This window comes from Coloeus monedula, assembly GCF_965178545.1.
Source record: "Coloeus monedula genome assembly, chromosome: 7".
Lineage (NCBI taxonomy): Eukaryota > Metazoa > Chordata > Aves > Passeriformes > Corvidae > Coloeus > Coloeus monedula.
In genome coordinates, this window is record NC_138787.1 from 24,268,984 (window position 1) to 24,281,961 (window position 12,978).

Genomic DNA, 12,978 nt, shown 5'->3' on the forward strand with positions numbered 1-12,978 from the left:
AGGGCAACCCAGGCACGCAAGCACAGGGATGGTGGGGCAGCCCCCAGCACTGACCTTGCCATGTAGCCCAAGACGTGGGCCCGGATGACTATAGCTGCTTTCCTCAACTCCTCTTCCCGATCCTTCTCCAGCTTCTGCTCAAGAGCTTCCTTCAGGAAAACCTGACGCCACGGGGAGGAGTTTCAGTAAACACAAAGAGAGGAAAGAAGTCAGTCCCCGGGAGAGCCGGGCGGTTTCATCCCCGGGTGAGCGGCGCGGAGAGCGCTCCGTGCCCGGGCGGCTGCGCTGCCGCCGCCCCCGCGCCTGCCCCGGCGCTGCCCCGCGGCGCCCGCACTCCGAGCGCCGGGAAAAGTTTTACAGCGGCGTGAGCCAAACTCCGAGCCCAACCCCCGCCTCCCTCACTCTGTGGTCAAGACTTAAAAGAGGGAGGGAGGGAGCAGAGGAAGGAGGGAAAGAGGAGGGAGGAGGAGAGCCCGAGATTGCGCCTGTGATTAACTCTTTCCCAGCTGACAGCTTTCCCGGCACAATCCGGTACCTCCCTGCAGCAGGCACTGGGACCTACTTGGGTGATTAAATATTTTGCAAAGAAACTCCTCCGCATTTCAAGAAAAGGGAGGAACTTTTAGATTTCTAGAGTCCAGGAAGTAACCTTAACAGCAATCTTAATAATGGAAGGCAGGTGGAAAGCCAAAAGCCCAGTCGAGGCACAAAGCCGCGCGTACTCAGTCCACCCCTGCTGAAGCCCTCCACCGACCTCCAGAAGCTCTGGGGTGGGGATGCTTCCTTGCTGAAGAGGTTCAACAGTGCAGCATGTACTAGGGGCAGCTAAGCTCTGAGGACAGAACTCTCCAAGTATTACTGGTTGCACTTCAGTGTCCAGTATTTTAATTCTCAGGCATCTTTCACCACCTGTATTTACAACCTCTGCTCGGTGCTAAATGCTTGTGAAGAATGAAGGTGCCATGTCAAAGACAAAAGAACTGAGATACAAGCAAGATAAGGCCATGTTTACAGGAATTGTGCTGACATATCTGAGCAATGTTAGATCAGCTGCCTTGCATTAGGTTAGCACAGGGTTCAGCACAAATTCCTGAAATAAATGCACTGCTTTCTGAGATGGACTGCAGCCTGCATGGAGCTCCACGACACCGTGGGTACACTGCTGGCAGTATCCAGACTAGAACAAGCTGGTAAGATATGTCCATACAAGCTGCAGTCACAGCAGCAAGTGCCATATGGCCATGCTCGTGTGACCTGCTGCCTGGCACTGGATAAATCCCTGCCAGGGCCAGCACAGAACGGGCTACACTAGGGAAGTGCAGCCCCCCTTGTTAAAGCACTGCCGTGTACACAAGCTGTGAGCTGATATTCATCAATCTGCAGAATTCAGGACCACATTCATCATTAAAAACTCCTTATAAATGTACTGGATCCATGTGGTTGTGCTGAGAGGCCAGAGATTTGAACAGTTATTTAGTCCAGTGTTCTGCACAAACTCTCCTCTTTCCCACTTAGCTCCCCTTTATGTCTCTCTATACCTTCCCCTCCATCACTGCTTTCAGCTTCATCCCTTAAGGCTCTTCCTTCCCCCTGCAATGACCATTGTGTACTGACACCTCTCCCTGACTTGGTACCCATAGCCAGTGGCTTTCCTGGACTTGAATTTCTCTTGGGGAGCAGTTTCCATTAAGAAATGAGCTGTTTTGTAATGACTAAGTAATCACAGGTAGCCTGAAAAGAAGCTTCGTTATCAAGGTACTGCCAACCATGAAGCTGGCATCCTTCCCTTCAAGTTGTACATCCACTCCCTCTGTCAACTCAACAATCTTTTAAAGATTTCTTTGAGGCAGGGATTGCTCTTTCCATTACATTCCAGAACCAAGCAGCAGTCACCCATTTCAAGAATGCAACCAGCAAAACACTGTCTCAGTCCATTATCTTCATCAAACTGCAAAAATACTCAGGCCACCAGTATTTCCCTAGCAAGCACAGTCTTTGCTGAGCCAGGCCAGTTAAGGGGGGGGGAAAGACTTCAGGGCATGCAGAGTTCCATGTGACCCAACCCTAATCCTATAGGATTAGATGCTTGAGAGTGAGGGGTTAATCTCAAAAAACATAACATTATCTCGTTATAAACTGTTGCCATTTTGAAGGTTTGGAGTTTTTTTAGACTCCTGTAGATGACAAGGAAAAGTAACATCTATTTCAAGTCCAGAAGTATTTTTGATGCCTTGTGGAAATAAACTGGAAAGTGGGTGTTTCTTTGTCATAATTCACAGTCATTTTCTGAAAACATGAGATAGCTTTCATCTGAGGAAGGAATGATTGAACGAAACATACAAGGTTACTTCTATCATATTCTGCTCATACTAGACACCGGCCAGATTTTAAACCACAGTGCATCACCATGGTGCAATGCCTGCATGCACCATCAGTGTGACAGTGAACATGGTGAGGTTTCACCGAGATCAGCAGACACAAAGGTAACTGCTTGGGCACCCATGTGTACATAAGTGGGATCATATGATTCTTGGGGACAACACTGGGAAAGCAGGAAGTGGGTCACTGTGACCTGGATGCCAAACAGTGTACAGCAACCTCCTCCTTCAAACAGGCCCTGCAAACCAGCAGGTTGGAATGTGGAAATTAATGCCTTCAAATAGCAAGGGCTACTGTGTAGGAAATCTGTGTTGTGAATATGGACAAGTATGGCAGAAGGTCCAAGTGCACTGAAGAAAGGGTCATGGAAGCTGCTGCTCCATCCCAGGATATCCCCAGTGAAGACAAGGACACCTGAGCACAATCTCCTTCATCATCACACTGCCCTCAACTCTGCCATACCACCAGATAAAACCTGTATTGCATGCGTTAATACCTCTTATAAACATTAATTTGACAATTGCCAGCACAGCAGCTGCTCTATTCTTAATGAAAAACACAAAGATCATCCTGCCCTTCCTCCTCCGTTTCCTTTCCCAAGCTTCACAATCCCCTGCACTAATTCACAGAGTCTTTTCCTTCCTCCTTCAAACAATTGCTAGGGATATAATTATCCTTCCATTCATTTTGCAGGAAGTATTCCTCTTTCTATAAGCCTTGCTCTTCACCCACCCCTTATACTTCTTCCTAGGTTACATGCCCATGGGCTTGTCACACCTTTTTCAGTAGCTACTCCTGACTCCATAAGCCAAGATTAGTTCTGGGAATCCCAACCTGAGTACCCAGAGCTGCACCTGTAGCAGCAAAATTGGCAGTAAGGTGATGCAGGGGACTTCCTCTTCAGGACAAATGACCTATGCTCTGTTCCCCTTAGCTGGTAGCTTCACTTCACCCTTACCTGAAAGCCTCTGGAAAAATTAAGGCTCTTTTCTCCATCAACCCAAGTATTCCAGGCCTGTGTTACGTAGCACCAGCTGAAACATCAATGCAGACAAAGCAGTCTGTAATCCAAAACCAAGGCACAACAGCTGGATACAGGCAGCAGGGAAGGTACTACCAGGAAGCACCACTGCTCTGCACGGCCTCACCTTGTCATCTGCTTTCCTAGGGACAGGCTTTCAGGAGGCACTGTCAGAAAGCTGAGTTGCAAAGTGGTCTCCAAGGGAGGAATGAAATGGCTTTCCATGGGAAAGAATGCCAAGCGACTCATCTGAAGAATGAAATGGCAGGGTAGTACACCTTGGAATGACAGCATCTTGGAGCAGCCAGGGGCTGACCAGACATTCAGCATGGCAGCAAGTGTGGAACATGCCAGGACAGCCTTGGAGTGATCCATTCCTTCAATAAATAGAACTGCTCCCCTCTACCAGGACACACATCTCTAATACAAACCATGCCCAATAGAAAGCTACTTCTATAACCAAACAAGATGGCTCAACTGCTTCCCAGCTCCAGTGAATTTTCCTTCTCAGGCATAAAGAATACAAAGACTGCCTTTCTTAATAATTTCAATCTTTCCACAATATTCAGACTCACAGTGACCAGGGCCCAAGCAGAGAGATTGCAGTTTACCAACATGCCACATACAGCTCTTCAGTCAAGTTTTAGTTTACAGGACACAGTCATTAAAAAATAAATACATTAGAGTACATCCAGAGTTTTGACAAGACACAAACACATTTTCTTTGCCACAATTACCACCCATATTGGTTTTTTCCAAATAATTTGTGCAGGTCAAGGAATGAGTGAAAACAGACAGATGGACTCAGTCCTTCATGATGCACAATGGGGACTGAAGAGAAAAGGGACCTGTAGCTTCCAGCGGCTCAAAGCAGCCTGGATTTCCTGCTTGTTGTTAGTCTACTGTAGGCCCTGGACTCCAGCTATATAGCTTACAACCTTTTGTACTCTAAAAGGTGAGTATGTGCATGTGAGTTTGGTCCTCCATCTCGCTACCGTTGCTGTACTGCAGCAATCTTCCATCTCTTGTCATGCTAGGAAGGAAGTTCAAACTCTGTGTTTACCAGCTCTAACCACCAATTTTTAAAGCTTTCCAGAGAGCTCTGCAACACATGTGCTCTCCACATAGACTTTAACACTAAAATGCTGGGAGACTGGCAGTCACCCAAGCAATGTGGATTATCCAGGGACAGGAATGACCAAAATGGTTCCTGGTTTGCAGGCACCATTGAGGAGACTCCAGATTCCAAAATCAAAGATGGGGAACACTTTAATCATAGAGCAGAAATACCGCTAAGTGATAAAATCTTCTTTCTGGAACATCAGTGGAGGCATGGGGAAAAAAACCCAACCAAACTCCAGAGTAATACACGTCCTTCCCACAAAAATGGCCAGTGGTTTCCTTGATTGTCACACAGAGTTCATAGCACAGACTATCAACTGGACTACCACCAGTCCTCTAGGAAGAGGAGAGAGAGATCTTGCTCTAATAACTATTATAGTCTATCCACTTATTGAGAAATAATTGCTCAAAGCAACAAATGTCATTATCTGATCTCCTGGATAAATTAAACGTGCATGTTCACTAGAATCACTTCTGGTTTCATTGTGGCACTGGAAATATTCTGAAGTACTTTTCTGAAGGCTTAAGGACAAAAAAAAGCAAGAAGTTGCTTTGATGTACTACCATCTGCTCTAGATATAGACTGCATACCCACTATTGAGAAATGCTGTCTGCACTGGACACCATCCATCTTGGAATATTCTTTGAAGAATTTACTGGAGTATGTGGAAAGCTGTGATAGAGACAGCTTCACATTCCCAGATTTCTACAGCAACATACCTCAAAATGCTCACATCTATTGCTACATGAAAATCCAGACTATTCCAGGCAAGAGAAGTGTTAAACATTCACCAAAACAGAAGCAAGATCTGAATTATGCAAGTGGGCAGAAGCATTTGGATACCTTTTCATAGAAAATATATGCCAGCATCTGGGCTAGCTGCAAAAGCATCATCTGAGCTTCCCCAACAGAAAGCTGTCATACATCTGGTGATGTAGCTATTCACAGATTAGATATATATCAAGCTTCAGCTCCCTGCCTCAGGCAAGAATTTCAGTTAGTCAAGCAGAGTGAAATACCTGGCACAAGAGGCAAGAGTTAATGGCACACATTACAATTACATAAAATGAGACCCATGCTTGTTCCCCTTGAATCTGCAAATTGGATCAGACACAACAAAATCAATCTGGCTTGGTCAATGAGAAGGAATTTAGATAAAATCCAAAAACCTGCTATGTCTCTAGGTGCATAATATGGGAAATATTTGAGATGCTACAGGTCAGTGGCATGGGCCAGTGTATTTAAAGGATCATGACTGCAGTGCCTTGCAATCTGACCAGCTGCAGTCACGTCCCCTTGCAGCTGGAATGAAGCCATACCCTTCCCCACACTGATGAAGTACCTTGGTTTTACCCAACTGCCATTCTTTCTTGCTGCTATCATAGGTCTGAAGAAAACCTGCACATACAGCTTTGCTGTTGTCTGAGAGGCTTGGCCCCTTCACAAGCATCTTGTACCTGAGAACAAAACAGAATCTCATCAGATTACAGATGACAGTAACAGGCCCCCTCCCTCTCTCTCCCCAATCTTTTAACTCTAATTATCCTCCTCCCATTAGTCCTTCTTCCTCTGGGACCTTCCTTCTTCATGTTTGCCTTCCAATTTGGAAATTTCCATCCCCCAACCTTTATCTGTTCCTACCACACTGGCAATTATTGTTGCAATCCCAGTAAAAGAATACAAACTCAACAAAATTTTTCGGTAAAGAACAACTGTCTTTCTGAAACATGTGCTTTCATCAGACACAAGTTATTTTGTTCAGTATAGGGGTGGCATTTAATGCTCCAAGAGACAAAGGAAGCAATGTTCAGTGTCCCTTCTAGCCTTAAACTTCAAAAAATCCTTTTGATGTGGCTCATTAAAAGAAATAATCACTCTTTCCGATATTAATCATCAACTATACTGTCCATTAGAATTCTCTTCAGCTGCCTAAAGGTTTTAAGCATGGTATTTTCCTTTTACATATTATGACCAGCTGGGTTTCACAGCATCACAGTAGCAAAGCTGTGGCAAAGCTACCAAGAAAAATAAAGAAAAAGAAAAAAAAGACCAAAGACCATCTGGCTATTTTTCCATTCTGACTTTTAGCCTAAAGGCAAGTCTCCAAAAGGCCTCGCAGATCAGTCTATGATATGGGCATTAAGGCCATGGTTAGAAAAACATCCCACAGCTGATCCATACCAGAAGAAGCAGTTAAAGAGGGAACAGTCGTATAGAATTCTACTTCAGGGCTGTTCCAGCATATGGTACAATGACAGCAATTACCTGCTGAGAAAGTCCTGGAAAAGGCGCCGTATAGGGAAACCTGCTCTTCGAACTTTCACTGTCTCCAGCATCCCTGAGTACCGGAGCTGATTTAGCACCACATCTGGATTAAAGAGGTTTGGCGCCTAGATAATGATCCAGAATCAAAACCAAGTAAGTGAGACAGTCACAGGCTGTATATCTGTTTTGCTGTAGAAAGGGAGCCCTGCATATTTTGGCATGCCAGGTAAAAAAGGGGAAGTTTGGGTCAAGGGGAGAGCAACCTCACAACACTGCATAGTGCCGAATAAGGGACAAAAGGGTGTTGGGCTGATTCTGGAAGAGGAAAAATAGTTTGCAGACTGCACTCACAGTTGGACTCTGGTAGGAAAGCAAAGATACAATGTCTTAACACATACACAGTGCAGAACCCTGACTCAGTTCTCTTTGCAGTCTCTCTTTTCAGTTAAACTGGAGACAAACTACAGAATTCCTTTCTGGCATAAATCCCCTAAGCAGCCTGTCCTCTGCCATATCATACATGGTTTCAAAACAAAGAAAAGGATCAGTTCAGAGCTCCCCACCCAATCTAGTTAGCAGCATATCCTCCTGCCACAGCTCACAATACAAGTGAGAGCCAGCCTGTCCTCCCTAAGCACTGTGACTTGCTCGTGATGTGTCCACCTCCTCTGCCTCAGAGCCAAAGATCTGCAGGAGACATTGCCTACTGCACAAGCCCTTCATTCCAGAACAAATTTCTCTACTGGTACTACAAACAGGAGAGATTGCTTCTTCTACCACAGCTGTGGACTCTGCACAATCCTGGTTAATCCTCCAGGCTTCATAAGCACTGAAAGAGGTGGGAATGGCTATATAATCTCATATTCAGCATGCAGTCTTTCCATCTGATTACCAGGAGGAAGGTGTGTTTTTTCTCAACTATAAAATAACTAGAAGGAAAAAGGGAAGGTGGGAAGGAACTGCTCTTAGCCTCAGTTTGAGGCACCTGCTAGGCATTGTGCAAGGGCGTGCTCATGCAGGCCTGTGTCACATGCACATGTGTGGCTGGGAAACAGACTTACCTTTTCTGTATTTGGTTTGATGCAGCGGATGAAAAATGGGTTGGAAGTACTAAGTGTGGCCATCAGGGAATGGAGAGAATCCTAAAGAGCAGCAAGAGAAACTCAAAGGATCAGTCACTAGAGAAGGGAAAGGGGCTACATTTCATGCAGCCCTCCCATTCCTAATGTCCTTTGACTCTGCCTACCAAAATTTCAGTAACCCAAGAGATTCCACCCTGTCCAAAACATACCCACACATTTTGCTCTTAAGACTGTTTACGTGGCCATCCTTGTTCTTTGGGCTGTATTTGTGAGTTAATTTTACAAGTGTCTCAAACTTTAAATACAGGAAAACAAAACTGAAATGAACAGAAGGTCTGCAGACAATCTAAGTGGGTGAGATTCATACCTGCAAGGTTCTCCCAATAAGATTTTATTGGAATTGTCACAATACCTGTAAAAATGTGACCTAAAAGGACACATACACTTAGCTGAAACACCAAACAAATATGAAAGGTCAAAAAACCTCAAGAACTTCATATACTTAGGGAAGTATTCTTTTCCTCTGCCACCCTGCTCAGTCTTATCATCTCACATTTTATACCAGACAGAAATCCTTGGGGCAGTGGCACTGTCTTTTTTTAGCACTGCAACATTCCTGCACATTTTCAGTGCTGGACACAAAACAAGGATGAATGACTCCTCTTGGCTGCAGGCCTTGCTTTACCCATCTGCTCCTCCCCAGAAGCCTGCTGCTCTCTTGGAAAACATCATACCCTGAACTGGGAACTGACAGTCGGTCTGCGCCTCTGGGTGCCCATCTTCAGTGTCTCTTCACTGCAACGACTGCAGACTCTTTCAAAAAGGTCATAGATGAAGTCCAGCCTAAGGGAGAAGAAAAGAATTAAAGAAGATGCAAGACACCTACCACCTGTGAGAAGATGGTTCTCATTGACAGCTACTGCCCTGTGCCATTGTGAAACCCCTCATTCTTATACCTGCTGTGCCAGAGTGGCTGCAGGAAGCAGTTCAGCTGGGCACTTCAGTGAGGAAATTAATACTGCCCATGTGGCTGCCCAGATCCCACAGGCTGCCCTGTATGCCACACTGAGCTGCAAAGCCAGAAACCCCATCTCACACTCTCAAGCAGGATATTACACAAAGGAAAAATCTATATTCTGCTCTGGCTAGGACACCTCCCTTGAGCTATATGCCCCCAGGCAAAACTATCTTGAAGGTATGCCAGCTGGACTGGCGCTGTCATGCCTCCCAAACTAGCTCTTATGATGAGTCCCCATGACATGCTCATGAAATTGGAAGCCCAGCTTTTCTGTGGCCAGAGGAGTTCTAGAGCTACTCTCAGTGTAGGTCATTTCTGGGGAATCTTCCACCATTTTGCCACTTCTGAGACATTGGTGCTGGTTCTTACGAAGCTGCATGAAGTTCTTCAGTGCTGCTTGTGCCAGTTTATTGCTACAGCTGCTTCTGGCCCAACTTCCCCTCTGGCATGTTGAAAAAGCCTGAGTCCTTCTATTATGCTGGACAATAACAACCACAATTCTGGCCTCAAGCCTCATGTAGAATGTTCCCCAGATGCCAATGTCCAAGTAAGACAACTATGAGCAGCTCATAGTCTCAGCTCCCTCAGGTTGTTTCAAAGCTTCTCACAGTGCACACTCTGCAGCAGCTTCAGATAAGATGAAGTTCTGGAACAGTCTCATCAGACTGGAGCCCAAAGGCAATACATGGGCTGTGGTAAGAGGCACATGGTACAGTTGCTACTCAAAGACTTGTAGGATTCTCTGTGTTACTAAATGCCTCCCTCCTGCTAGGCCCTACTTCTGTTTTCCAGACCTTGCTCAAGATCAAAATTAGCTCATTTCTCTAATGTCACATTGCAGCTCTGGGATATAATATTAGGGGCCATGCCCAGTCCCACACCAACAGGACAAGGACAGATGACTGCCACTAACAAGCAGGCTGGAAAACAAGCAGCCTCTGTACAAAGGCTGGCATTTGACAGCATGGCAAAGAGCATTGACTCATTCAGGGGCAACTTTGCCATTGTTGGTATAGGGAGGTAAGAGGAAGAAGGAAAAGGAAAGGGGGAATGGAAGGGGAGGGGAAAGGGAAAGGGAAAAGGGAAGGGGAATGGGGAAAAAACCAAATTGCCTGGTGGGACCACTGTCATGCTGTTAAAGCTCTTTTTAAAACTGGGACAACATGAGCCCTGATTAAATCTGTGCCTCATCTGACTTCTCCAGCTCTCCTTTCTTCTATCAGGACACTTCAGCAAAAAAAGAATGATTAAGAATGATGCCTGATGCTCTGGCAAAAGCAGCTGCTTTCCTTGGTCTGGTTTATTACATGAACGTGGCTTAGTCCAGCCCAACAGATGTGGCCTCCTCACAAGCATACCTGCTGTCTTTCAGCATGTTTAAAATGTCATCGCGAAAGGTGTCTCTGTTCTTCTCCAGAAAGCCTCTCACATCATACAGCACCTGCAACAAAGACAGAGCCACTAGAGCAGTGCCCTACAGATCATTAAGCCCTTCTATATTTCCATGCCAGTGTACAAGGCCTCCAGCAGAGCTACACAGTAATACTGCAGGCATGTGCCAAGATCTGAATTTCTGGGGTCAAAGAGCTGCAGAGTTCTGCATTTACTGGCAAGAAAGTGGCTTTTAATCATCAATTAAAAAACACCAAAAAAACCCCTCAAAAACAAGAGCAAGGTGAAACAGCTGCAGAGATTTGCCTGGCAGGAGTGGGTGTGTGGGGAAATACTCTGCAAGGTGTGGGGTACTCCGCTCACTTCAGGAGAGTGAAGAGAATGGCCACCCAGTGCCCCAACTTCCCAACCACAAGTGCTCAGCAGATATTATTCTGGGAGGAGGTTAGCCCTTCTTTAATGTGCAGGTATCCTCCCTTGACACACCTTCATCTGCTTCGTATCTCTCCACAACAAAGAGCAACATTTAACCTTGAAGGCTCGGGGACCTTTTCCATTTTGCAGTAGGTATTTAGCCTCTTGTCCTCCTCCTCAAAAGCCAAGTTTTCCTTGTGACTTTTCCTTTGAGTAAGGAGGAGTTTATCCCCCAAACAAAAAGTTACCTGAGAAACTCAAGCATCCAAGTTGGAAAATATAGTACTGGAGAATGACATGCTATTTTAATCCCATCACACTCGTTGTGCTCTGGTATGGGACATTAACTGTGTGGAAACACACAGCTCAGAGACATTCTTGGTTTTTGGAATCTAAGGACCTCAAGTCCAGCATATACCAAGCATCTCACAAACACATCACAAACACCTACCTCCCCTGCATAATGTCTTATGCCAAACTGATGGTCTGTCACCCGAGGCTTCACATAGTAGGGGTTGCTCTGAAAAGAAAGAAAAAGAAGTCATCTTATAATGCTGGTATAATGATAAATAGAGTCAGTCAGGAACTCTGTCATGACTATGACAAGGCTGAGATGGGCAAGGACCTTTGCTCTTGCAGAGCCCGACCACATCTGCTGCAGCTATCTGCAGCTACATTACAAATACGTTACTCAAATTTAAGATGGAAATATCCAGCCCTTCAAGGCATTCCTCATGTGAGCAAGGGCTTGCAGAATCAAGGCTGCGGAGGCATGCCATGGATGAAATGTTAATTCTTGTGTGTCTGACACCTGAGGAGGCTGAGCTCCACACAAACCATGTGGTGCAGGACACAGGATCAGGATGCAGGGAAGATGGCAGCTTTGCAAAACACCTACACACCTTTTCTTCATCAAAGGAAATAACATACCAATTTCCTGTCTTCCTCTATAGTTTATCTTTCTTTGCACCTGTCTTCCCCTATATTCAGTATTCAGTTTTCCTTTCTCTTTTTTTTCTCTCTCTTTTCCCCCCTCCTTTCTCTGTTCTGTGAAAACCATTTTAACTATTTAAGAGCAGCCATGCCACTCTAGACCAACGATCTATCCAGCTGGATATTCTGCCTCTTGCACTGGATATGTACGACAGAGAAAGAACAAAGCAAGTAAATCCTACTTTCATCCTAATATTCCCTCACACTCTAATTATTTCTATGAGGCCTGCCTAACTAGTAACCCCAAATGTATTTCTCTTTGAAATACTTGCTCATTCCACAAGTGAACCCATGCAGACTTCTTGCATCCAGAGTGTCCTTTCACAGGGAGCTCTCAACCAACTACACAGTGAACTAGAGCTGCTTGGATTTAAGCCTGGCTTCCATTAGTGCCATTTATCTTCTACAGGCCATGTGTGACTTTTAAACCCACCACACCTCCAAGTCATCTTCTCTCCACAGTGCAGGGCCCATTCAACATAGTTTTCTGGGACACTGAAGCTGTCCCAGACCTGCTGTTTGCCAGTTCTGACAGAAACCCTTCTTGAGTGGAGGGGCCCCATGGTGTACAGGGTTCGAAGTGCAGGTGATCTATAAATCATACAGTGCCATAACAATGTTTTCTACTTTTACTCTATTAGTTTCTTAGGAGCTTTTACTACTTCATTTGGGGATTTTTATTACTGCTGAGCCCTGTGCTGATATTTCCATGGAACTATGCATCACAGCCTCTGTCTGGGTCTCGCTCCTGAAGAGCAGCAGTCAGTTCAGGGGCCATCATTTCAAAGGTGAAATTGGGACTGTTTTCCTTCAGGCACAGCATTTTACATTTATCGACACTGCTTTTCATTTTCATTTTCACTTTACAACACAATTAGTCTCATGAGGTCCCTCTCAGTCCAGCCTTGCCCTGTGAGTCAGCAGAAAACCTCAGTGCTTATAGGAGATAGTGTCTTACAGACCTTCCTTCCTTGAGGCAACTGACCATTTACATTCTGTGAATTTACCCAATTGTGAAATAAGAACTATAGGCCTGTAGTTTCCTGCAATACTTTCTAAAAACTAAAATAATTCCCCACCTTCTCAGACAAAAGTACTACGAAAATTTTAAGTAACGTGTCGCACAATGCTGTTTGTAATTCAACTCTTTCATCTTCAAGTTCTTTTGGCAGTATTTAGCAGATGGACAGCATCTGATGCTAATAATTTGTTAGTGCTACTGAAAGTTTTTTCATGATTTTTTTCTTTTCACTTTGGCCCCATTTCATTGCTCTTCCCTTCCCTCCACACA

The 12,978-nt window shown here is 45.1% G+C and overlaps 1 protein-coding gene across 1 annotated transcript in view; it reads right to left on the reverse strand.

Annotated features, from left to right (window-relative positions):
• Positions 1-12,978, reverse strand: part of LOC309575262 (unconventional myosin-X-like) — a gene marked incomplete at its 5' end in the record, with an annotated part of 87,961 nt that overhangs the window by 31,642 nt on the left and 43,341 nt on the right. Inside the window, 7 exons of the mRNA XM_082285593.1 lie at positions 55-161; positions 5,866-5,980; positions 6,789-6,913; positions 7,850-7,930; positions 8,605-8,713; positions 10,247-10,329; positions 11,146-11,214. Of these exons, the coding sequence (XP_082141719.1) occupies positions 55-161; positions 5,866-5,980; positions 6,789-6,913; positions 7,850-7,930; positions 8,605-8,713; positions 10,247-10,329; positions 11,146-11,214 (689 nt within the window). The remainder of the gene's footprint in view (positions 1-54; positions 162-5,865; positions 5,981-6,788; positions 6,914-7,849; positions 7,931-8,604; positions 8,714-10,246; positions 10,330-11,145; positions 11,215-12,978) is intronic.